This window comes from Pinus tabuliformis, chromosome 8 (assembly GCF_031772625.1).
Source record: "Pinus tabuliformis cultivar Carrire ecotype Pingquan chromosome 8, CPIR1, whole genome shotgun sequence".
In the NCBI taxonomy this organism is placed as follows: Eukaryota; Viridiplantae; Streptophyta; class Pinopsida; order Pinales; family Pinaceae; genus Pinus; species Pinus tabuliformis.
The window spans coordinates 37,659,236-37,686,955 of NC_142294.1; the positions used below are offsets into that span (position 1 = coordinate 37,659,236).

Consider the following 27,720-nt stretch of genomic DNA (forward strand, 5'->3'; position numbering starts at 1 on the left):
AATCAATGCCATTTTAGAAACAACAATAAATTATTAAATATAAACATAAATCATCAAATATATTTCCAAAAACACAAAGTGAAAAATATATATGTGCAAAATTCCACCTAAACTTCACCCAACCTTACTTTTATTTTGCATGAGAGGGAAACAAACAACAATATAAATGGAATCATGGAAGAGGCTTACCCTTCCCGTTTCCATGGTGCAAGTTTGACGCACCAAAATTAACTTCGCTGTGAACAAAATTTTGCTCTTTACCCCATGTGATCGGATGGCATTTCATCCATCATAACCATGGCCCATGGCAAGTAGAGGTCGTAACTAGAACCTTAAGCTACCCATCTCCCGTGGACAGAATGAATAGTTAAGAAATATCGTGAGCCAGATGAGATTTTACAATACAACGATATGGATCCTTCTTCACATAAAATAATTAACGATTGAATTTTATATCCCATAAATGCAAGAAAGAGGCCCACGATTCTAGGGCCATTATCTCGCTCTGTACAGCAGGAGTTTGTACTCTCAGGTACGTTAAATTATCAACTTTCAGGGTTTATCATTGCTGTACAAGTGAAATTTCTGTTGGTTATTGAAGGGTTTGATCACATTTATGTGGAGAACAGTCTTCTCTATCAAACCCTAACTATTACAGCACAGACAGGGTCCGAAGTGATGGCCAGTGTGATATCTTCGAGATTAATTCTTCCCCAACCCCAATTATACCAACATAAATCAGGTAGTTTTCGGGAAAACATTGTTTGGCCAGTATCGAATTGCTTTGTTTTTATTTGTAACTTTAGATTTTGTAATTTTTTTTTTGGTGAAAAAAAACCTCGGATATACTACTATAAAAAATGTGCAATATAACGATTGATCAAATTCAAATTCAAATCTCTAACTAAATTCTGATTAAGTCCGGTTTTAGATATTGGTTCTAAGAGAAGAGTTCCTATTACAGGCCTCGAATAATCTTAAAATGAAGCTTAAACAAAACTATGAATATGTAATATTGTTTAATGGGAAACATTGTTTACTTCCTTAAAAGTGTATGATCTTGATTACTCTGCAATTATGTCCCATGATATGCCAATGCAAGCATTGGAAATGTTTATTCGGTTTCTGTCTAAGTAATCACACATATTGGGAAATGCCGAACTTCCATTGCCTTTTCTTTCAGTGCCATTGAATTCGATGTAATTCTTATGGCACCAAGAGAAGTAAGGTTCTCTACAGTCCAGGTGGGGGTGGGATGAACCATCAACACTTCATGTTTGTGTAAGCGTAATGATGGATTGAATCTGGATGGTGCATTGGATGCATTGAATATGGACACTAGCACAGACATCCGGGTTCACAGAGCTGAGTTATCAAATATTGAAATTTTAGATGTGCAACCTGAATTACATACCAGACCGGGGTTTGGATGGGCTTCTGCTGGTTTATATTATTGGTTTGATACTTGATTTTGACTTGTCCAGCTTAGGTCTGAAGCCGATATCTATACTTGTTAGGTCCCATGTTCTAGTTAACAGGATTCTAGAAACATCATCTTGCTTGTCTTGCTGGACTGGGGAGTTTTCCAAATAACCTTAGAATATTCTGCAGACTTGGTGAATGATCCTAACACACTGGAAATAGTAAAAGCCCATGAGTCAACTTGTGCGTGTCTTTAGAACAGAGAAGCCATTACCTATGTACCGTCTACATAATTATAGTTGTGTTGACACAGTGGTGTAATTTCAGAAGTTCTGATTTATCTGCATGACGAGTTCACTCAAATGCATGATTAAAGATACGAATCCTGGAACATTTTCAAGTCAATCTGGAACACGTTCTAACTTTCAAAGTTTCCTGGGCTGTTGGAAACCATTTCCAAAACAATTTTAGAAGACTAGAAACAAGTTCCTACATTGGCTTGCTAAAAGGAGTGCAACTGTTTTTTTTTATAGCGCACATTCAGGGCACCAAATTGTAGCATGCCCTGCTACAATGCATTCCCCTAGCTTCTACCATGTCTACTTTTATCCAGTACATGTAATCACAGTGATTAGCACATTACAAATTTCTATTTGCACCATTACCATGTTTTACAATGTTGTCGTTTGAGAGCATGCTTCATTATGGTGCAACATCATTCACACATTCCCATCAACAACTATGCAGTTTGTGAATGTCATTTTATGCGTTATTATCTCAATTATTCAATCTGCGTGGTATCTGCTTCCAGTTCACTTGACCCACTTGGAATTGTTTGAGGCTGATTACTGAAATTGCAATGAAGGTTGTGCTACTCAAACTCAACAAAAAGTTGGCCAGTTCGAGGCTCGTCAAAACCCAGTGATGCATCAAAACTTGGTTATAGATTCGGTGAAACTCAACAAATAGAGTAAAACTCAAAATATAGGAAATTTTGTACAGAAAAAATATTAGTGACATTTCCATCCATAAAATTTATAAAACAGTCTATCCATCAAGTGATCTAATCAAAGTCGAAATATGGAATTTTCCACGTGAAATTTGTCTCAGAAATTGAAGTCTGAAACATAAATCAAAATTTAGATATATGCCTTCCAAATGCGTTGGAAACTAATACAGTTATGTGATGGATCCAGAAGGTATATATATAAATAATTATATTCAGAAAAGCCTACATTAAGATAAATCAAAATCCAAACAGCAATATCCAACTGGTAGATTGATTACTTCTCCACCTGGAGGCTTGTATTTGGTCTCCAGCCGATAGCTCCACCGTACAAACATTTTCCAATAGCGAATCATCTCCAAATGGCAAAAATGTTCTCCAAATTTCCAAATTACCTCCTCCAGCAGAGCAGCAGGATTTTTATTATGCTTCCTTTTTTCGATCTTGAAGCATGAGAAGAGATTGAAGGTATTCTAGTGACTAACCTGTAGGAGATATAAAAGCACGAGAACATCTTTGTGTTAGACCTCTCGTACTATATGAAACCCTCCTTCAATAGATAATTTTTCAAATTTCTTAGTCACTCTAATGGCTGCAGGAAGCCCATGTCACTCAAGAGTCCTAGATGAAATGATAATAAGAGTAAAATGAAGAGTTTATGCCTTATAGGAGTTTTTGCTATTTGTTTTCCTTCCTATACCCTTGTCTCTATCTTTTCTTCAAGCTTTTTGCATGTGGGGTCCACATTTGCATGCCAGGGGCCAAATTCACAAGTCTTGGGTGAATTTAGCATGGTTAGTGCATTCCAACAAGTCATTGCATGTTTTGGGTTGGTTTGTAAACGAGGGGAGTTATGGGTAATTTTAACCCCACGTACTCATTTCAGAAGAGACTGAACAAGACTTGTAAGTCCTTGTTCAGTTGGACAACAATGGTCACAACCATATTTGCAGGAATGGCCCCATCCTCCCTGCTCCAGACCTTGAAACTGTGCTTTGAGTGGGACTGCTATAGGAGCACCCCTCGAAGTGTGCTCCCCAAAAAAGGAATTGCACTCCGGCCTTGACTTGCCTGCTTCCTAGAAATTTGGAGCTGCCATGCTCCCATACATGCCCCCATTTCTGTACCCAATGTTTTAAAACTCCGACTCCGACACTGACTCGGCCGAGGGTTGACTCCGACTCCTTATCAACTCGGCCGGCTCGATTTCAATGACTCGGTCCTTGTAAAAAATACATTAAATATTTAATTTTTTTATAAAAAAACATAATTTTAAAGATTTTCATTCATGTTTCCAAACACACAGCATTAGAATATAGATAGAAGACCACATATGATCAAAGCATGCTCATGTATATATCCATTATATCAAAATGGCACTCAGTGGACTGTCCAATACATACATGATGATGATATAGAGAATTGAGATCAAAACAAAAACACATAACAAATGACGCAAGATATTCTGATTATTAGAACATGGAAAATTCAATCCAAAAATTTGCACAGTAAGGATGAAATTGCTTTTTTTTTATTAAGCAGTGTCAGTCTGTTCATCCACTTCAAGTGGCTTTATTAACTTACCCTTAATCTCCATGTTCTATTTTGGATCTACAGTTAATCATTGAATTCTGTTTTGGAGGAAAAGGAGGATGCATAGAGAAAAACATTTATGTGCATGGGACATAAACTGTGCCTATTGCATGATGCATCAAAGGAGTGGATGCCACATTATTCTATAAAACTTAGGCATTGCTGATGATATTTCATGGATCAGAACAACTATTGTAGAAGGCGTCGTGACAAGAAGGAGAAAATGAACAAATTATTGGATTTATAATTATATTAATTTGTACTTTATCGAACGGAGAGATTCTTCTATTACTATAAATATGTTTGTCTCTAAATTATCTTTAGGCTTAAAATTGACACCTTTGTGTCAATACTTTTCAAAAGAGGAGATGTGAAAGGTCGTGGTCTTTGTGAGGTTAGTGGGATTTGGTGATGTGCTATATGTAGCTAGTCAATTGACACTTCTGCAACAAATATTGCAACTAACATTTGTTGTGGCCACAACCACCACCCTATCAAAACTTGCCTTGGCAACAATTTTGAATGGGTCCCCTAGAAGTTAATCTTGCATCTCTCCGAATGATCTGTTTTACCTGAGGGATTTAGCTCTCTGGGGAGTCAAATCTTCAATTCACAAATGGTTAAAGCCCCCTTAATAAATCCCTCGCATGATTCATCTATAACCTTGTTTAAGCCCTTCATTCATATGCTCATTGGGATTTATTTAACCCACAAAACCTTCCATCGCATCATTATTCCCGTCATAGCTCTTTATAGCGGAAATGCTCAAAAACATGCATCCCCTTTTCCGCCTATCGCAATCAACACTAAGACTTAGTGTTCACCGTTATCTTCCGGACCCGACGGCAGTATTAACCCAAATTCATATATTTCGAGTCCGGAGCCATATCGCATATCGCAATCGGCGGGGTCCCGGGGCTTATATATATATGGCGCGCCACTATACACTGGACTCGCCGTGTTATGGAATATAACATATATATGTATCGGGTCAGGCCTAATTGTGTATCGCTATCGGCGGAGTCCTAGGCATGTGCATATTTCCATATGTGATATGGCGGACCCACCGATCCTATTAAATATAATATATATATTATCGGGTCCGCCCCCGCCCATCGCAAATTGCTATCGACAGAGTCTAGCGCTCATGCACAAGGTGCGACACCATACGGCGGTCCCAATGATGGTTATAGATCCGGTACATAATTTTTGAAGTCCGTTGTACGGCCGGATGCGGGTTTTCTCATAGTTTCCTGTGTATTTGATAAATGCTATAGTCGCAGTATTTAAAGGGAAAGCCCATTGAAGCATTGCGATGCGAAATGGCGGACCCGAAGGGAACTATAGATCCAGTGCATAATTTTTGAAGTCCGTTGTACGGCTGGACGTGGGTTTTCCCGTAGTTTCCCGTGTATTCGAAAAATGCTATAGCCGCGGTTTTTAATGGAAAATCCCATATGGCAGACCTGATAGGGTATAGGTTCCCGTCTATAGTCTTTCGAGTCTGGATTTTTATGTGTTAGGCCATGATTTTCAATGCAAATCGGATTTACATTCACGGGACTTAATCATTGCATAAATTAAAAAGAAGGGGGGATTCTTTCACATTTGATGTTATAAATGCAAGATTCATGTTTTGTAGGCATGTTTGCCATATTTCTCACAGTCATAGCTGATATGAATTATTTTGCAGGCAAATTCGAGCAGACCCGGTAACGGATAAATGTGAGTTGTATCAAGATGACACCTCTGCTCCACCGGTGTCAGCATTGCGAAACACACTTTGCTAGAGGGAATACGGACCGCCATAGTGCATGATGGAGGCGCTCTCTGTATTCAGTAGAAGCACTCATGACAGCGATGATCCATCAGGATGTCATTACTTCCAAACATACCTTTAGTCATGCCAGAGGGATAACGTCCGCTCTACATAGGTGCGAAGAGATGACACGTAGTCATTCTCTTTCAATCAACATTGATTCATTCCCCAGGAAACGAAGCCCTCTAGCAGATATACCATTCACATGTCAGCTGTTACATGGACTATGCTACGTGGGCACATTCTGATTTGTATATTGCAAAGAAAAGGGGAATTGAAGAGATCGGGGGGAAGACGAAGGGCCAGGGCCTGAGGCATAAGTATTACCTCCAGATAGGAGAGAAGGGCTTTTTGTTGGGAGAAAACAACTTTGATTTATTGTGAATAAAGAGGACTATTTGGTTCAAAAAGGAGTCTGTTGTTTCAAATTTGTTTCCCTTTTATCTCATATGTTTAGAATCGGTGATGTGATTTGCTTTGTGCATATTAATAACTAGCAGTTCATGGTTATTCCTGGTTATTTGAATGTAATTCAATAGCATTGATAATTCATGAAAAGTAGCTGATTCCAGACTTTGTTAAACATCAGTTGCAAGTGTTATTTGTATAAATGGAATGTGTATTCCTGTATGAATGATTAGATTGCAATTAAGAATTAATGCAGCCTTTGATCCAGACTTAAACATGAACACAACAATTACAGAGATAACCATATACACAAAGATGCAACAGAAATAATACTTCATTTCATTAATGGAAAATACTGAAATATGCTTACAACCAGAAATGGAAATAAACCAGCTAGGGCGATGGTAGCTTATCTCTGAGAAGAGATGTGTGGCTACATGCCTCTGAACTGTAAAGGCTACATTATGGCGGACAATCTGTCCTTTTAAAAAATGTGACTTGTTACTTATAGTATTTTTCAGTTACAATACCATGGGTCAATTCCATGGGTGAATGAATACCATGGGTGGATTTAACAATACCACGGGCGGATGCCATTTACAATACCATGGGTAAATTCCATGGGTTAATGAATAATATGGGTGGATGAATACCATGGGTTGATGCCATTTTCCATTTGGATCATTCCTCCCTCCTTAAGAAGCAATGGTCCCCATTGCGTAAAGTTCCCTCCTATGAAGCCTTTGTTGAATATGAAGAGCCACTGAAGATAAGGGTTTTATGTGGTTAACCCAAAACCCTGATAAACGAAGATCCGAAGATAGAGATACCCTGTAATGCTTGTGACCAACTGTGATTCTGACTGTGTGCGGCTTAGCAAATGGACTTCGATGACAAGGATTTTATGCGGTTGACCCATAACCATGATGTTGGTTGCTGAAGAAGTAGCAGGTGCCTACATAGCCTGGGGTGGGAGGGCACATCTCCAAATAACCCAAGCCGAATGCTGCTCCAGAATTAAAATGGACATAACTCGGCCAATATAACTCAGAATATTTATTATAACCTGTTTTTGGAAGCAGAAGGATCATTTTGCATCTTCCCATGAGTTGGAAATCCTTATCTGGACACTCTGAGATCTCAGATTCGCGCTGCAATAGTTCCGACGTCACAAAAATTCTGATAAAATAGCTGATTTTAAATCAGCGATATCTCCCACATCCGAACTCCGATTCGACCCATTTTTTTTTGAAATTGGGTGATTTTTCGAGAGGAATCCAGATTTGGTATTTGTTTTTGTAAATTTTGTACCAAATGTTTCAGATTTGATCTGCAAAGTCGCTGCCCAAAAAAAATTTCCTACAAAAAAATGAAAAAAGAAAAATTCTTCCTGCTTGACCGAAGAAAGTGCTCTGTGGAGGTTGTAGCACATGCCTGAAGTTTGTTGAATATTGCTGCAAAATTTAAAACTGAAATATGCATCAAACCCTCATTCCCATGGAATCATAACCTGCTCTGATACCACTGATCCAGACTTAAACAGGAACGCAACAAATTACAGAGATAACCATATACACAAAGAGGCAGCGGAAATAATACTTCATTTCATTAATGGAAAATATTGAAATATGCTTACAACCAGAAATAGAAATAAACCAGCTAGGGCGATGGTAGCTTATCTCTGAGAAGAGATGTGTGGCTACATGCCTCTGAACTGTAAAGGCTACATTGTGGCGGACAATCTGTCCTTTTACAAAATGTGACTTGTTACTTATAGTATTTTTTAGTTACAATACCACGGGTCAATTCCATGGGTGAATGAATACCATGGGTGGATTTTACAATACCACGGGCGGATGCCATTTACAATACCATGGGTTAATGAATAATATGGGTGGATGAATACCATGGGTTGATGCCATTTTCCATTCGGATCAGCCTTGTTCCTATGTGAACCAGTAATTGATTCATTTAGACTTGGAATTCATATACGATGTTTAACCTCTCTTTGTCATGCTCCTGCAGGATAGATTAGGATAGTTAGGACATAGACTAGAGTAGTTTGAAGAAGTGTAGATAGGATTCAATACATAGTGGTTAGTTGTTTTATTTTGTTGATGTAATTGAAGCCTTTGCCCCAGAAGCAATCTTTCAACTCATTTAACAGTTTACGGGGTCCCTTAAAACCCGTTGGAACTAGCCATCCCAAACGAAAGCAGGTCTAATTGGGGCTTGCGATCAGGTTAGTTCCCTTTGTTGGTATAGCGAAATTTCGCCATGTCAACAAATTGGTGCTAGAAGGAGGGCCTGAACCGTTGTCCACAACTTTTTATGATTTCATTTATAAATGTCCGCATGGACTCGAAAAGATTAATGCATGGATCGTGAAGGTCGAAAAGACCCTTCCTCTTATTCGGAAAAGCCTCATTTCGAAGAAGAGACACTATGGGAGTATCCTGTCACTCAGGAACAACCAGTCAAAATACTTACTCGAGCTTACGCTCATTCCCTCTCTCAGCTCCCCATCTTTCACTCTTTACCTCTGACAACTAAAAGAAAGCCAAGGATTTGTTCCATAAACAAAGAGACATCTGCAGCCCCGTCTCTTGAAGATATTGTGCTTGAATCCTTGCAAAGTATCGACACTCCCTGGGAAGAAATTCCTGAAGATCCACTCTCTGAAGGCAATCCCTGGCCCGATTTGGGAAGTCTTAATAAATAAAGCCTTGAAGAAACCTCCAACCAGAACATTCTTATCCACAATATGGCTAACGTTCCTCTTCCAGGTGGGAACCAGCTTCAACCAGGTGGAAACCAACTCCCACCTCCTCCGGGAGCACTTCCTCCCTGGCTCGCTCAGGACGCCGTAGCGATACCTGGGCAACAACATCCCTTACCCAAGAATGCAAAAAGAGTACTGCCTAAATTCGACCCTGGGAAGGGAGACACTGCTGATAACCATATTCACTCTTTCTTCCTGGTTGTGCGCATGTTGGGGGTAGCCGATGAAGATATAGTATGTTGCCTATTCCATTTTACCTTGATTGGTGCAGCTTCCACATGGTACTTTAGCTTGAGAACCGGATTGATCACCTCGTGGGCTGCCTTTCAATAGGCCTTTTTAGACAAGTATGGCGATGACAAAACCCCTGTGGCCTTAGTTTTAGAACTATCCCGTTTGAAAATGGAAACCAAAGAAAAGGTTAAGGATTTTAACATCCGGTTCAACACCTTGTTCAACAGAATCCTGGCCACCGCTAGACCTACTGAGGAGGTGCTCATGGAATTCTACATCACTGCTCTCCCTGTCCCTACTGCGATGTGGGTCAAAAGGAGTAACGCACAAACCTTACAGGGTGCTATCGATGAAGCAGTAAAAGTCGAGAATGAAATGCTTAGTCTCACAGCATGCCATCATACAACCGGAGAAAAGAAAGCCTCTCAAGCATCCAAGAAGAATAATGGGAGTGATAACAAAGGGGCTGAAACCAAAGAAAAGGATACCACAGATGTAGAAGGTTTGCATCGGATCATTAAGAAGTTGACAAATACAGTCATCGATATGAAAAGGAATTCTGGAGAGAGTACAAGCGGGAGTGGAGGAGAGTATAACAACAAAAAACCTTTCAAACCTTTCTATTGTAAGAAGATAAAAGGTGGTCATGGTCCACTTGCACTGCCTGCTCCACCCAATGAAGGGAATTTAAATATAGAAGAGCTAGCTCTTATCGGATCGCTCCTTAACCAAGAAGAACCTATAGTGGAGCTAGAGCCAGAACAAGAAGATGAGGAAGAATACCAAGTAGAAGAGCCCTTGGAAGAAGAATCTCAAATCAACGTACTGTGGGATTTCTATACAAACGAGAACGATGATGACCAAGGAGACAGTATGGCAGAGATCCACACTAATGAAATCCACACACGAAGCAAGGGGCCACTTGCGGGTGTGATGAAGCCTGTAGATCAGACCAAGAAAGATGTCCGCCTGTGAAGGCACCTGCTCCCAAAGTTCTTGTTGAGAAGGGTAGACCTAGTGGTCAGTCCAAGAATACCCTAGTTGCAAATCATCCAGAGAAAGAAAATGCATCTCCCACTGCAACGAAGGTGACTCAAAATGGTAAACTCCCACCTAAGAATGGCAAAACCGGTATGTTTACTCTGCCCTATCCTGTTTATAACATTGATTACAATATTGTGGATGATCTTAAGAAATCTAGGGCTAATATCACATACTTTGATTTGTTGAAATTAACGCAGCAAAGAGATTTGCTCTTGAAAGCTATGAATGAGCGGAACTGCAAAACTCCCACCATCCTGAGCAGCCAAACCCAGAAGTCAGTCTCCAGACCTGTTAGTACTCCCAACACAGCCCAAAAGCCAGCAGCCATGGAAGCCACCCTATCAAAAATGAATCGAAACCCCCAAGATGTCAGTGCAGCCATGATAGGAAGGAAATCAAAATCCATGACTCCCCCTTTCCTAATCACATTTGAAATCTTCAACATGAACGTACACAATTGCTTGGTAGACTCAGGTGCCTCGTCCACTGTGATGCCTTACGCTGTTGCTAAAAGACTTCATGCGGTACCTGAGAAAACTGGAACTCGAATCATGCAATTAGACAAGACAAATGTGAAAGTAATTGGGGAATTGAAAGATGTATTGATCCGGATGACTGCTAAACCACAATACACACAAGTCATTGATATAGTGGTAGTCGATATACCCGAGGCTTATGGAATGCTGCTTAGTAGGGATTGGTCAGCAAAACTGAATGGATATTTCTCGACTGATTGGTCCCATCTCTTGCTGCCTCAGAAGGGAAAAGGTGATATGCTGAGAGTTGATCGAGAAAGATACATGAAGTATGTGGTAACAGAACTAAATGGTCCCAATGAACCTGTAATGTTTACCAACTCCATCCTTGGGAACTATAGTTTCAATGTTTATGCTACAGAAACCTGTTTTGGAGAATTCCATGCAGAAACAGTTGAAGAAACTTTGACATACACACAGTTGGAAGCTCCCTCCCATAATCCAACTGATGAACCACCTTGTAATATAGTAGATGATAGAACTAGTTTCGTAGGAAGCAATTCAATTGATGTAACACTAGACTCTATATTTTGGACACTCTATTTTGATGGCTCTAACTGCCTTGAAGGTGCAGGTGCTGGGAGCGTTCTCATTGATCCACAAGGGAACCAACATCTGATGGCCAGCCGTTTGGAGTTCATGTGCACCAACAACACGGCAGAGTATGAAGGCTTGCTGCAGGGCCTGAAGAAAGCCATTGATATGAAGGTGAAAAATCTTAAAGTTTTTGGTGACTCACAGATAATCGTGGATCAGGTAAGGAAGAGGATACACTGCAATTCACCACACCTGGTAAGGTACCAGCATGAGGTATGGGGCTTAATTGACAATTTTGATTCTTTTAATATCACATACATACCTCGAGGGAAAAACCAAGATGCCGATCTAATGGCTAGTATGGCTGCTAAACTTTTGCCTGATTTTAGATTGAAGAAGAATAAATGTTATGTTGAATTGATTTTCAGACCATCTGTGCCTGATAACATCTCAAACTGGCAGGTGTTTGAAGATGACGAGCAAATCCTTGAGTTCTTGCACTGCGAGAAGACATTCAAGAATGCAGTCATTGATGAAAAAGAGCACGACAAGCTTATGAATGAGAGGGAAGATGAGGAAAAGGATCAGTCCAATATGATTCCCAAGTCAGTTGTCAAGATGGAGCACTTGTATGACCTGCATAGTAAATTCAAGAAGCCAACTAATTGCAAAACGCATAGCTCATCCATGAAGTACGAATCAGTCAACCTTGGGACCAAAGAAGACCCAAAAACTATTAATTTGGGCTCAGGGTGCTCTCCATAAGAAAAGGCTGCATTTGTCAAGCTATTTAAAGAATACAAGGACGTCTTTGCATGGACATATGGAGACCTAAGAACCTTTGATACCAGTGTTATGCAGCATGTAATTCCTTTAGAAAAGGAGGCTAAGCCCTACCAACAAAAACTTCGCAAGATGCATCCAAGCCTGGAACCGTTGGTGAAGAAAGAATTGAACAAAATGCTGGATGCTAAAATCATTTTCCTGGTCAGACACACCCGCTGGGTAGCCAATCTCGTGCCGGTGAGAAAGAAAAATGGAGACATCAGGTTGTGTATCGATTTCAGAAACCTGAACAAAGCATCGCAAAAGGATAACTACCCTGTCCCTTCTATGGAACCCATTCTTCAGTGTGCTTATGGGTCTGAAATGTTATCCCTATTAGATGGGTTTTCAGGATATAATCAAGTGTTGGTATCTAGTGGGGATTAGCTGAAGACAACCTTCAACACTAAATGGGGCACTTACGCATATCGTAAAATGCCTTTTGGACTTATTAATGCGGGCGCCACATTCCAGAGAGCTATGGACATAGCTTTCTGAGGGTTGATTAACAGATCAATAGTGGTTTACATGGATGACATCACTGTGTATTCATATCACAGGAGGGATCATATCTATCACCTGAGACAGATTTTCAAAAGATGCCGAAGGTATGGAATATCATTGAATCCCAAGAAGAGCGTCTTCGCAGTCACAAAAGGGAAACTACTGGGTCATATCCTCTCTAAAGAAGGGATTGTTATTGATCCTGAAAGAATAGAGACCATCATGAGAATACAACCCCCTGCAAATAAAAGAGCAATGCAATCTTTCTTCGGGAAGATCAATTTCGTTAGGAAATTTGTCTTAGGTTTCGTCGAAATAGTGCGCCCCATGCAGCTAATGATGAAGAAAGACATTGTGTATAAGTGGAGCGATGAAGCCAAGAAAGCGTTTCAGCGAATCAAGGAAGCCATCGCGGAAGCTCCTGCATTGGTCAGCCCCAATTTCGGCAAGGAATTCTTCTTGTACACTTTTGCTTTTGATCTTTCATATGTCGCAATTCTCACTCAAAAAAATGATGATGGCAATGAAGTCCCTATTTCTTATATGAGTTCTAATCTCCAAGGAGTAGAACTGAACTACCCAGACATGGAGAAACAAGGCTTTGCGGTTTTTAAGGCCATAAAACATTTCTGCCCTTATTTATTAAAGGCCAGGACTAAAGTAATCGTTCCCCATCCTGCTGTGAGAGCCCTCTTCGTGTAGAAAGAAATGGGTGAACGGAGAGGGAATTGGATCACCGCACTTCAAGAATTCGACCTTGAGATTAAGCCAGCAAAGATAGTTCGAGGGCAGGGGTTGTGCAGGCTAGCAGCAGAAGCCTTGGCAGATAGAGAAGGGGCATCTGAAGAACCAGAAGCGCAGAGCATGCAAAACGAACAAGTAGAACGTAGGGAGGAGCCCCTATGGATTAATGAAGCGCTGATATATGAATGCGAAGCGTCAGAAGCCATTTTGGATCCTGAGTCGTGGTATTACGGCATACGCTTCTATTTAATGCAGGGATCATGTCCTGAACACATGGATGCATCACAAAGGAGAGCACTCAGATTGAAATCTAATCAGTATCATTTGGCCAATAACATATTATACAGAAAAAATTATGATGGAATCTGGCTGAGGTGTTTGGAAAAGGATGATGCTGACCATGTCTTGAAAGAAATGCATGACGGCCCAGCAGGTGGTCACTACGGCGGAGAGACCACTGCTCACAAAATATTAAGAGTCGGATATTATTGGCCCACAGTGTTCAGAGACTCGCACGCTTACGCCCAGAAATGCAAGGCATGTCAAACTGCCGCAGGACGAGAAAGAAAGCCAGCCGTTCCCCTCAGGCCCGTTATGGTTTATTGCCCGTTCCAGCAATGGGGCCTAGATGTCATAGGCGAGATCACTCCAAACTCTTCACAACAACATAAGTACATACTCACAGCGACCGACTACTTCACCAGATGGACTGAAGCCATCCCGCTTTGGAAGGTAAACGAAGATGAGGTAATATCATTCATTGAGAAATTCATTATCAACAGGTATGGCACCCCTCATGCTCTCATATTTGATAATGCTTTTTAATTTTCATCACTGAAATTGACTGAATTTGCTATTGATAAATCAATCCACATAAGGTATGCAACAAATTATTACCCCTAGGGAAATGGAGTTCCAGAGTCCTCAAATAAGAACCTCATATGCATAATCCGTAAGTTTATCACAGACAACCAGAGGAACTGGCACAACGCTCTAACAAATGCCCTTTGGGCCAATAGGGTCACCCCAAAAGTGGCCTTAGGAAACTCCCCATACTTCCTCGTCTATGGACAGGAAGCCATCCTGCCTCCCAACATTACCCTTCCCTCTTTACAACTCTCCCAAGCTTCAAGAGGAACCCCCTCTACCTTACTTCAAGAGAGGATCAACCAACTGATGAGGTTGGAGGAATTGAGAGATAAAGCCAGAAATAAATTCAGGAATCACCAAATGATTGTAAAAAGATGGTTTGATCATCATCTGGCAGGAGATAAAGACTTCCAAATAGGAGAGCTAGTCCTGAAATGGGACAAGTTGAGTGAGCCAAAAGGTAAACACACGAAATTCCAACACTTATGGCTGGGCCCATTCCAAGTTGTGGAAAAAATTGGTCAAGGAACTTACAGATTGAAAACTTTACAGGGAGAAACTGAAAAACTCCCTGTTAATGGCCAGCATCTCAAAAGATACTTCCAGTAGCCACCACATGGTGGTTACCTCCTGAGTAGGTTAGGATTTATTTCATTTTGCTGTTAGTTTAGTCACATTTCCACCTTTTCCTTTCTCGTTTCTTTTGCAAAGTTCATTTTCTTTCTATTTTGAATTACAGTCTTTTTCAGCGAACTGTTTTCGGTCCTTCGGTCTTGCTTTTACCTTTTCAGATTGCACTCATTCACCACCATCAGCCTTTACTTTCCTCATTAACCTGCTAGTGAGTCTGCTGATTCTAAATCCATCATTACCTTGCAAATCAAACAAATTTTCAGTGAGCCCATGAGAACTTGTAAATCAGAGGTGGAATTCAAATTGAAGCCACTCATTGGCATTTGTTGGGAACTAGGTGAGATCTGTTGATAACTTGGATATCTGGAGCATGTGGGGGCATCTTTATAAAACAAAAAAATGTGTAACCATAGCCGGACTGGCATGGAGGAACGTTGCATTTTAAATAAATCCCACTCAGACCTAGCTTATACTTGCCTGTAAGGTTTATAGTCATTCTCCATTGGTCCCATCCACCACACTAAATTGTCCAATACCTGCTATCTACAATTAAACCTCCTTTCATGGGCTAAGCTCATTGTCATATACCCTGTGGCAAATCCAATTGTGCTCTAGTCCTTGTGCCTGAAACTGGAAGGACTCATTTAAAAGTAAATGGAATGTCAAGTCCTTATACCAATCTAGAAGGATAGGTTGTTTGGGAAGCCGGTTAGAGTAGGGATTGTTGCTGGGCTCAGAGTACCGGTTGACACAGCAAGCCCAACCTTGCTTAAGCGGTTTAAAAATATGGCAAGATCCATGACTGCGCCCCATTCAATCATATGAAAATATAGCACATAAATTCTTGTATAAAGTGCAGATAAAACATATCTACATCAAGGTTGATGAACAATAAAGAGTTAAGGTACACACCTAAACAGGTATTGACAGACCAGTGATGGCCCCAAAAGGATTTTTGAAAGTGGGAAACAGGTAAAGGAAGGTCAATAAACCCCATAACACTGCCATTGGAGAATGCCTGTCAAAACCCTATCAGTCAGTAGAAGCTATTTGTCTCTATCCCACCTGAAGCAATTAATGTTGAAGTGGAACCCATGCTTGTCCATCTATACAGTTTGCATTTCAAGTTTATCTTAACACCTTGATGTTCTATTGATCCAAGGTTTACTTGGAAACAGAGATAACTGGTTCGCCCAGCGGTTCGCCATTTGTTGTGGCCACAACCACCACCCTATCAAAACTTGCCTTGGCAACAATTTTGAATGGGTCCCCTAGAAGTTAATCTTGCATCTCTCTGAATGATCTGTTTTACCCGAGGGATTTAGCTCTCTAGGGAGTCAAATCTTCAATTCACAAATGGTTAAAGCCCCCTTAATAAATCCCTCGCATGATTCATCTATAACCTTGTTTAAGCCCTTCATTCATATGTGTTAAATTTGGACAACTAGGTCCAAACTCCATGTTCTGATGCTCAGATTAAGAGGCTAATATTTTTGTTGGATTCCTCTTTCTGAGAGGTGTAAAATCCATATAAAAATAGTCTTAATCCGATGAGCAGAACTTATATTTTGAATTTATTATTCTTAATAAATTATATGTGCAAGGTCAGCCAGTTTTGTAATGTAGGCTCACATGCCCAACAGATGTGTCACACACCCTCATTGATGGATATATATACAGGAAAAGTTGGAGAGAATTTGAATATAACTCACATCTTCCTCTCTCATCCTAAAAAGTACGAGCTACCTGGAGGACGAATTTCAGCCACACGTGAGAAGGACGAAGAGGATTTTTTTCTGCTGCTAGGGTTTCGCAGAAGTTTGACCAGCGTTGACTTTGGTCAACGCTTGGTCCAAACAAGCTGAAAACTTGTGGGAGGTCGATTTTTGAAGGCCGTACTACCTGGCACAAAAATCGAGGTCAAAGGGTTGACCGTTTTGCTGCTGCGTTGACTTTTAGCTTGCTGCCCCTGCGTTGACTTTTCAGGACAGCGTTGACTTTTTTAGAACTGACTTGGGTTGACTCATCTACTGGTTGGAGGGTTGTTGTGACACATGCTGGGCTGGCTGACCAAAGGAGACTTTGCTGGTTGAAGCATCCTGTTGACCGCCGAAACGAACACATACATTTTTCTTGTTTCTGATTTGTCTTCTGTAAGATCTGCTTATATGTTCTATCTGCATTTTGCTTATCTACTTGTATGATTGCTGTGAGAAAAGTGAAATTGCTCTTAGCATAGAACATCTACAAAACTTTACAATATGCTCATCGGGATTTATTTAACCCACAAAACCTTCCATCGCATCATTATTCCCGTCATAGCTCTTTATAGCGGAAATGCTCAAAAACATGCGTAAATCCCCTTTCTGCCTATTGCAATCAACACTAAGACTTAGTGTTCACTGTTATCTTCCGGACCTGACGACAGTATTAACCCAAATTCATATATTTCGGGTTTGGAGCCATGTCGCATATCGCAATTGGCGGGGTCTCGAGGCTTATATATATATGGCGTGCCACTATACTCCGGACCTGACGTGTTATGGAATATAACATATATATGTATCGGGTCTAGCCTAATTGCATATCGCTATCGGCGGAGTCCTAGGCCTGTGCATATTGCCATATGCGATATGGCGGACCCGCTGATCTTATTAAACATAATATATATATATTATTGGGTCCGCCCCGCCCATCACAAATCGCTATCGGCGGAGTCTAGCGCTCATGCACAAGGTGCGACACCATACGACAGACCCAACGATGGTTATAGATCTGGTACATAATTTTTGAAGTTCGCTGTACGGCTGGATGTGGGTTTTCCCGTAGTTTCCTGTGTATTCGATAAATGCTATAGTCACGGTATTTAAAGGGAAAGCCCATTGAAGCATTGCAATGCGATATGGCGGGCCCGATGGGAACTATAGATCCAGTGCATAATTTTTGAAGTTCGCTGTACGGCTGGACGCGGGGTTTCCCGTAGTTTCCCGTGTATTCGAAAAATGCTATAGCCGCGGTTTTTAATGGAAAATCCCATATGGCGGACTCGATATGGTATAAGTTCCCGTCTATAGCCTTTTGAGTCCGGATCTTTATGTGTTAGGCCATGATTTTCAGTGCAAATCGGATTTACATTCACGGGACTTAATCATTGCATAAATTAAAAAGAAGGGGGAATTCTTTCACATTTGATGTTATAAACGCAAGATTCATGTTTTGTAGGCATGTTTGCCATATTTCTCACAGTCATAGCTGATATGAATTATTTTGCAGGCAAATTCGAGCAGACCCGATAACGAATAAATGTGAGTTGTATCAAGATGACACCTTTGCTCCACTGGTGTCAGCATTGCGAAACACACTCTGCTAGAGGGAATACGGACCGCCATAGTGCATGATGGAGGTGCTCTCTGTATTCAGCAGAAGCACTCATGACAGCGATGATCCATCAGGATGTCATTACTTCCAAACATACCTTCAGTCATGCCAGATGTGGGATGATGAGCGCAGTGTTTTCAATTGGGATAACGTCTGCTCTACACAGGTGTGAAGAGATGACACAGTCATTCTCTTTCAATCAACATCGATTCATTCCCTAGGAAACGAAGCCCTCCAGCAGATATACCCTTCACATGTCAGCTGTTACACGAACTGTGCTACGTGGGCACGTTCTGATTTGTATATTGCAAAGAAAAGGGGAATTGAAGAGAGGGGGGGAAGACGAAGGGCCAGGGCCTGAGGCATAAGTATTACCTCCAGATAGGAGAGAAGGGCTTTTTGTTGGGAGAAAACAACTTTGATTTATTGTGAATAAAGAGAACTGTTTGGTTCAATAAGGAGCTTGTTGTTTCAAATTTGTTTCCATTTTATCTCATATGTTTAGAATCGGTGTGTTGTTGTTGGTATAAAGACAAATGTGATTTGCTTTGTGCATATTAATAACTAGCAGTTCATGGTTATTTGAATGTAATTCAATAGCATTGATAATTCATGAAAAGTCGCTGATTCCAGACTTTGATAAACATCAGTTGCAAGTGTTATTTGTATAAATGGAATGTGTATTCCTGTATGAATGATTAGATTGCAATTAAGAATTAATGCAGCCTTGTTCTTATGTGAACCAGTAATTGATTCATTTAGACTTGGAATTCATATACGATGTTTAACCTCTCTTTGTCATGCTCCTGCAAGATAGATTAGGATAGTGAGGACATAGACTAGAGTAGTTAGAAGAAGTGTAGATAGGATTCAATACATAGTGGTTAGCTGTTTTATTTTGTTGATGTAATTGAAGCCTTCGCCTCAGAAGCAATCTTTCAATTCATTTAATAGTTTATGGGGTCCCTTAAAACCCGTTGGAACTAGCCATCCCAAACGAAAGCAGGTCTAATTGGGGCTTGCGATCGGGTTAGTTCCCTTTGTTGGTATAGCGAAATTTCGCCATGTCAACACACTTCTGCAACAAATATTGATGTCCGAGTTGTGTTTTAGAAACTATACATTTTGCAAGGTGAAACTCAGTTTTCTATTGGATTCAATTTTCGATTCTGTAGGCTTCTAGTCTATCATTTGTGATTCAAATAGCCAATAATCAGAAAGTTCGTTTGCATGTTAAAATGTCACAGTGAATTCAGTTTTCGAAAGAACATTGAATCTTTTGATTGATGATACTTAAGTTATTCCAGGCAATTCATCCATAGCCTGGGCCTCTTTTTCTAACCCGGTCGGGTTAATGTTGGCTCGACTGAGCTGGCCGGGTTAATACCGAGCCAGCCAAGTTGTTAGGCAATTCGGCCGGCTTGGTATTAACCCGGCCGGCCGAACCGAATCCAAGGTCGAGTCAATTTTTTTTGGCTTGGCTCGGACCAACTTGGTCGAGTCGGTTCCAAGCCGGCTGGTTTTGAAAACAGTGTCTGTACCACACTGACAACTCAGCCGGCTCGGTATCAACCTGGCCGGCTGAACCGAATCCAAGGTTGAGTCAATTTTTTTTGGCTTGGCTCGGACCAACTCGGTCGAGTCGGTTCCAAGCCGGCCGGTTTTGAAAACAGTGTCTGTACCACACTCTTGTACACGCTCCCACATGTTGAATTGCACTTTCGTACATTCTCTCACGTGTCGAACCACGCTCCCGTACATGCTCCCATCACATCTCTTGGACATTCTCTAAGCGCTCCTTGGACACTCGCTAGATGCTCCCTAAACTCTTCCTAGATGCTCCCCAATGGTAATGTTAAACTCTGAAAGTAAAAGTTTACATTTAAGGATCAATGGGATTGCGACATTGCATTGGATTCTATCTTGTATAAAGGTATGTGATTGGCATTTAATCAAGTTCATAAGGCCCTATATTTATCCCAGTGTTGGTAGTGTTGTTTGTTGAAGTCTTTTGTCATGGTCTTAGCAAAAATGTACCCTTCACTCAAACCAAAATCATTGTTACGCATGTTAAGCTTTTTCTACCATATTTTAATGCTTGGATTAGGTAGTTTGATCAAAATTGGACATTGTCAACTGATGTCTTGTTGACAAGGTGAATTGCACCTCTTACAAAGTAAGGGGGGATCTCTCCTGTATGAAGTCCCAATTAGGGCTCACATTGTTTGGGATAGGTGTCCCATCCAGAATGTTGGCTTGACTACCATATTGTGTTTGGGTGAAAATCTGATTTTGGACATGTTGCACCTATTTTGTCACAAGCCCAAGGAAGCAGTTGTACACATTTTTTCAACGTTTATAATCATCAACCAACCAGTTCTTATGTCGTTGTAAACCCAATTTCTGCAAATTGTAATGATGTTAGCACGACCATTTAATTATGTAACAACCTAGGTAAGCCTTTGGTTTTGGCGACAAATTTCATCCTAGGAGGTTTTTCGTTTCACCACATTATGTGTGTTTCTAAACACGAATAATTAGCATAATTTTTCCCTCCAGCTTAAACCCCAAAGCTAGAATGAAATTTATTGACAAAGTCTTAGGTTAGTCCTAGTGTTTTTAGTTGAGTCTATTATAAAAGTGGTATGAGAATAATTTAAGCTATTTGGCTAAATTATTTTATTACAGATCACTTGGTCTACTAGATCATATTGTGTCGCAAAATTGGTTAAATATTATGAAGGTCTATAATGAATGGGTATTTACTACCCCCTTTGAGTGTTGACTTTGTAATTATCTGATGTAAAAGTATTTTAGTGCATGGTCCCTCGCAATCAGACACCATGGCTAAAGGATTGGAGGGTGGAAAAATAATTAATCCCCTCTTGTGTCAATTAATTAATTTTTACAGAGAAAATAAAATTAAATCCTGAGCTAGAAAATTAATTAATTTAGAGTCAAAATATTAGAATAATGCTACTTTAGTGATTAATGCTGTTTCTATTTTCTGTCTTATTAGCAGTTTCTTAGACGAAATTTGTTGTTTCTATCTATGTAAATACATTTGTATTATTTATTGAGCTTCATAGCTCATTGTAAATCAATTCAATCCATTCATTGATTATGGTATCAAAGCACAGGTATTTTTCGAAATAATTTTTCACTGTTTGAAAATTTTTGTTTCATTTCGAAATTGCTCTTTAGGGGTTTGGATTTTTTGTTATTGTGGCCACGTTCGATTTTTTTTCCCAAGGGTTAGCGTCTCCATTTGCAAAGAACCCTTTGTGTATGTCTTGCTTGGTCTGAGATCTGAAAGCTGTTTTTATATTTACCGAATCAAAAGCAAAATTGAGAACAATCCATGCAGAGATTCGAACCAGTGACTGGACAGAGATCTCGAAGAAAGATCATTTGGGCTATGATGTTTTGATTGGATGAGATAGTCCAACGCCCGCTCATATGGTGGCTACAGCTTCTGTCGTGACTGCACCCCGAGACGTCGAGAGAAAATCGAAAAGCCTCCAGCGGACGATTTTTCTCCACATAGCAAGCCCTGCCTCGAGCTCTGTACGCTTTAGCTCTGAGGTCACATGGGTGTGTCATCTTAAGCTGCTGGTCATATTAGGCGGCTAGTTCCTTGAGGCTTCCTCAAGCGAATAATATTCTTTTTCACACCCCGTGACAGAGCACTGTGCCGTCAGTGTGGCCCGCTTCATTTCGTCCTTCTCGAAAGCTCAGTTGACCAACGTATTGGCGCGAAGATATCGACGCAATTCGACGCCATACTTCTTTGCCCAGGCCCAAGTCGAAGTCATAGAAGAGGAGGTAGCGGTGCTTGAACTTTTGTTCAGGTTATTGTGTGAACTTCCACAAAGATCAGTCCGTCGTTGGTGCATCTGTTGGCACCAATCAAACTGGGGGTGTTGCAGCTTATCACAAAACTTGGCCTTTTCTGCTCTGGAACAGTGTTGTCGAAACCGTGTGGTCGTTTTCGTGCTTGGTTGAATGCGTGATTAGGAGAAACGCTGCATCTGAGCGATGCCAGTCTGCATTTTTGAAATCTGTGTCGTATTATTAGCCAGAGCAGGTAAAATCAGACACTTAGCGTATCCCGGAAGCAAATCCCTCATTCTGTCCACGTATTGGCATTCCCATCGCTTAAACGTCAGTCAGTAAATTGACGGAGTTTTTTCCTTTTGGTGGCTCGTTTTTTCAACCAAGGTATTTTACTTTTTGCATTTATCGAAATTTTTTTCGATTGCAAATTTGATGTGGGTTTTGTGATATCTCACCTAGGTAGTCATCGGAATTTTCTGGGTACATTGTTTTCCATGCCTCGATTTTTTCGAGTCAGCGGATTTAAATTTTGTTTCTAGCACTTGTCAGATTTTGTCCGGATCAGACGGCATCTGCTTTAAAATCCATGCCAGACTCCTTTGTTGTTGTTGTTTTCCGTGTCTTGGGAAACGTGCAGATGGCCTCGCTAACCAATCTGATGTTGGAAGGCAATCAATGCTTTAATAGCAACAATTATAACAACTGGAAACAAAGAATGTTGACCATTTTTGAATATAGGCGTCTTGATCAACTCATTTTGAACAAAGAGCTCCGTCCTGGTACAGCTGGTACCGATCAAGATAAGTTTGATGATCGAAATCGAGAGGCTGTTATGTTTCTCAAACTTTCTGTGACTGATGATCAGTGACCGCAGATTCCTTCCGGCAAGACAGCTGTCGAAATATGACAGCATTTGAAGGAATTGCACGAGACATCCGACAAGAGCAGAGCTTTCTTTCTCAAGAATCAATTGTTCTCCATCATGATGGACGAACATATGTCTTTACAGGAACATCTTAACAGGATTAAAGACCTTCGAGATCAGCTCGAAGCCATTGGTTGGACCATGGAGGAAGAAGATATGGTAGTCATCACTTTGAAAAGTCTACCAAAATCTTATGAGCACTTCATAGAAACACTCAACATTACCTCCACTAATGTTGATTTGAAGTTTCCAGAGTTATGCACCAAACTCATGCAGCAGGATCGTTGGAAACAACAGTTTGGTAGTGGTGCTTCATCAGTGTCCTCAGAAAATGCTTTTGCTGCCAAATATCAGTCCTCTCAGTCCTTTTAGCAGAAAGGTTCTTCTCAGCTTTTTTATCCTGCTAGGAAGAAAAATGTACAGTGTAATTATTGTTACAAATTCGACCACATGAAGAAAGATTGCTGATAGAGGATTGCTTCAGAACAGAAGAAACAGGGAGGGCCTCATCAGACAACGAATGTTGCAGAACATTCCGAGCAGACAGAATCTGCCTTTTACGCCTTTATGGCTAAAAGGTCTTCAGATCATGTCCCGTCTTCAGCCTGGTACATTGACTCTGGTGCATCACGCCATTTCTCTCACAGGCGTGACTGGTTTATTGACTTCTCACCTTTCAGTGATTCAGTAGTATTCGGCGGAGGTGAAGAGTACACAGTGGTTGGCAAAGGTACAATTCAAATTCAGTCTGGTGGGCGCACACTCATCTTCCTGAATGTGTACTATGTTCCTGGTATGGAAATTAATCTGCTGTCTATCAGCCAGATTATGAGGAACTCTCCTCAGCTTGATGTAGTGCTCAGTGCGCACAAGTGCTCCATTATCAACAGGGACACTAGTCTTACGGTTGCTGTTGGCTAGAGGATCATGCTCTATACAGGCTTCTTCACACTGGAGATTCTCCAGAAGTAGCTCTAGCAGCTCGTGTTTTTCCCATTAGCACTTTGTGGCATCAACGATATGAGCATCTAAACATGCAATATCTCTCTCAGCTCTCTCAGGAGGGACTTGTGTCAGGGTTACCTGATATTCAGACTCAGTAGTTGGGAGTATGCGGTGCTTATCAAGTTGGCAAGCAACATCGGTCTTCATTCAAGGATGGAGAATCTTGGCGTGCATCTAAGGTACTCTAGTTAATTCATGCTGATATTTCTGGTCCTATGCATACATCTTCTATTACTGGTTGCAAATATTTTTTTCTTATTGTAGGTGATTTCAGTAGAAAGATGTGGGTGCATTTTCTAAAATATAAATATGATGTATTTAGTATCTTTCAGAAGTTTAAATCCTTAGTTGAAAGAGTCTGGCTGTAATATCATAACTCTTAGGACAGATAACAGGGGGGAATTTTGTTCTTTTGCTTTCTCCAACTTCTGTGATACTCATGGCATCAAACGCCAGTTAACTACACCCTAGACTCCTTAGCAGAATAGTGTTGTCGAACGCTGCAACCGTACAGTTGTTGAATGGCTCGTTCCATGTTACAACACAGGGATGTTCTGAACAAATTCTGGGCTAAAGCAGTATTTACTGCTGTCTATCTTCTTAACTGATCTCCTACTTAGGCTGTTAAGGGGAAGACTCCCGAAGAGGTTTGGTCTGTGGCCGTAAGCCTAAGATCAGTCACCTCAAAGTATTTGGCACAGTTGCATATGTTTGGATTCCAGCTGCTAAGCGCTCTAAGTTGGATGCCAAAAGCCAGAAACTCATGATGACAGGGTACAGTGATCATCACAAGGCCTATAGGTTGATAGATATAGCCACTGGTCGTCTTATTTTCAGTCGGGACGTAGTATTTGATAAAGACAGAGGATTCTTTCAGTGTCCTTCTTTTGAGCAGTGTTTTGAGGATTAGCCTCATAGTGTTCTTCTTCCGGTAGGTCCACCTGATGGGAGGGATGATGCAGCATCAGTATTTGATGATGCACTACCTGAGCTTCCTCCGGAAAATAACCCTCTTCTTGCTGCTCCTATTGTTCCTGAGCCTTCTCCATCTCCTCTCGATATTGGTTCCTCTACTCTCAGGCCTAAATGGTGGGCTAAAACCATTGGTGATCTCCTAGATAATGAGCTCCTTGAAGGTAGAACTTCTAGACATAAGAGCAAACAACAGTCTACAATAAATTTTGTTCTTATGGTTAACCTGCACAATATTTTTGGGCCTCAAACCTATTCAGAGGCTAAGGGTACACCTGAGTGGGAACAGGCTATGGAAGCTAAATTCCAGAGTCTTCAGAAGAATCACACTTGGACCCTTTTTGATCTTCCTGCAGGGAAAAAGCCCATTAGCTGCAAATGGGTGTATAAAGTGAAATACAAAGCTGATGGAACCCTAGACAAGTATAAATCTCGCCTTGTTGCTCGAGGGTTCTCACAGAAGGAAGGCATTGACTACGAGGAGACCTTTGCTCCTACAGCCAAGATGAGTACCATACGGCTTGTCCTTGCCTTAGCAGCTCAGTTCAATTGGAAAGTCCATCAGATGGATGTAAAGAGTGCTTTTCTGAGTGGTGACTTACAGGAAGAAGTCTACATGACGCAACCTCTAGGATTCAAGGTTGCCGCTCAAGAACAGAAAGTCTGTAGATTAGTCAAAGCACTATATGGTCTGAAACAAGCTCCTTGGGCTTGGTACATGAAAATTGATCAGTACCTCACAGATCATGGTTTTCAGCGGAGTCCATCTGATGCAAACCTGTATATCAAGCATACTGGTGATGATATTTTGTTTGTGGTTGTCTATGTGGATGACCTTATCATTGCTGGCAGCTCAGCACATTTTAACTATGGGATCAAACAGGATTTGTGCAACACTTTTGATATGACGGATTTAGGACTTCTTTCATTACTGTTTGGGGGTTGAAGTCTGGCAGACGGAGAACAACATCTTTCTCTCTCAGTGCAAGTATGCCAGAAATCTTGTGGACAAATTCAGAATGCAGGATTGCAAACCTGCCACGACTCCTATGGAACCAGGGCTCAAACTTTCAGCTTAGTCATCCTCACCCCTTGTGGATGAAACTTTATTCAGGCAATTAGTGGGCAGCCTCATCTACCTTACTGCCACTAGACCTGACATCAGTTTTGCAGTGAGCTACATTTCCCGCTTCATGTCAGCTCCTAAGGCTGATCATTGGATAGCAGCGAAGCGTGTGCTGCGTTATGTGCATGGCACTCCTGATTATGGACTTTTGTACACTCGAAGTTCCGATCCTATACTCAGTGGTTACACAGATTTTGATTGGGCCGGTTCGGTTGATGACCGTAAATCTACAGCTGGGTATGTGTTTAGTCTGGGATCCGGTGCTGTCACATGGACTAGTAAGAAGCAGCAGGCAGTGGCTCTTTCTTCAACAGAAGTAGAGTATCGGGGAGCAGTTAAGGCATCTTGTGAGGCAGTTTGGCTTCGACGTATGCTTGCGGATATGCATGTTTCCTAGGCCGGTCCTACTCCTTTGTTCTGTGATAATCAAGGAGTGCTCAAACTTGCCAAGAATCCAGTCTTCCATGAACGAACAAAGCATGTGGAAACCCATTGTCACTACATTCGACAACTTGTTGAAGACGGATCCATTCAATTGTTATATGTTCCCACAACGGACCAGCCAGCAGACATCCTCACCAAGCCTCTTGGTCCTGATAAATTTGTAAAATTCAGAGGGTCTTTAGGCGTTATAGATAGATTGAGCATTAAGGGAGGGTATTAGAATAATGCTACTTTAGTGATTAATGCTGTTTCTATTTTCTGTCTTATTAGCAGTTTCTTAGACGAAACTTGCTGTTTCTATTTCTTAGTAGAAACTTGCTGTTTCTATCTATGTAAATACATTTGTATTATTTATTGAGCTTCATAGCTCATTGTAAATCAATTCAATCCATTCATTGATTACAAAAAATAAATTCTAGAGATTAATTTCTCCAAGTGGAAAATGACCAAAAAATTCGTGGGTCAAAAATAAGTTAATTTTTGGAGGTCCCCCACCAAGGCAAAAATGGATATTTTAAGAAAAATTGAGCCCTTGGACCTTGATGGTTAAGTCAAAGTCAAAATTTTGAGGAAATTAATCGAAAATATTTATTTTAGATGAATAAAAAATGGTTTTTATGAAAAATTGGAAAATTTCTCAAAAATAAAAATGTTCGACGACAGAGATTAAAAGATGTTCAAATATTTATCAACAGTTGAGATTACTTTGATGGGGATCAAGCCAACTAGCCGTTATTTTCCACTTGGAGGATTTACCTATAAATTAGAAGCCATTTTGGTTATCAAGTCATGATGAAAACTTTGACTTTGTTCTATGTAATTTTGTAACGCCGATGTTGTTCCACTGATCTACTAGGAACGTTTGAAATATCATAATAAAAGACTTTGGGGTTTAGTTCATGGTGTTCTTTGTCTGATGATTTGTGTTATGTGTTGGATATGTGCTTTCCTATATTGTGCTTAAAATTTTATAAGCTTGTTTATTCATTAGATGGTGATAAGAACATTCTATTGGTAGATTTTGGGTCTATCTTAGGTGATCTGATTTGCCATATGTCTAACAAGTTTTCTTGAAG

At 40.6% G+C, this 27,720-nt stretch overlaps 1 protein-coding gene across 2 annotated transcripts in view; it reads left to right on the forward strand.

The window, feature by feature from the left end:
• The first annotated feature begins 263 nt into the window (after nucleotides 1–263).
• LOC149234012 (ATP-dependent Clp protease adapter protein CLPS1, chloroplastic-like) overlaps nucleotides 264–27,720 on the forward strand; it is a 94,658-nt gene continuing 67,201 nt past the window's right edge. The window contains exons 1-2 of one of the 2 annotated variants that reach the window (XM_089371714.1): nucleotides 264–532; nucleotides 668–742. In XM_089371714.1, coding sequence (XP_089227840.1) covers nucleotides 679–742 — 64 coding nt within the window. In that variant the 5' untranslated portion in view covers nucleotides 264–532; nucleotides 668–678. Of the gene's footprint in view, nucleotides 533–663; nucleotides 743–27,720 lie in introns of both variants that reach the window. The other variant, XM_089371713.1, reaches the window with a different exon arrangement.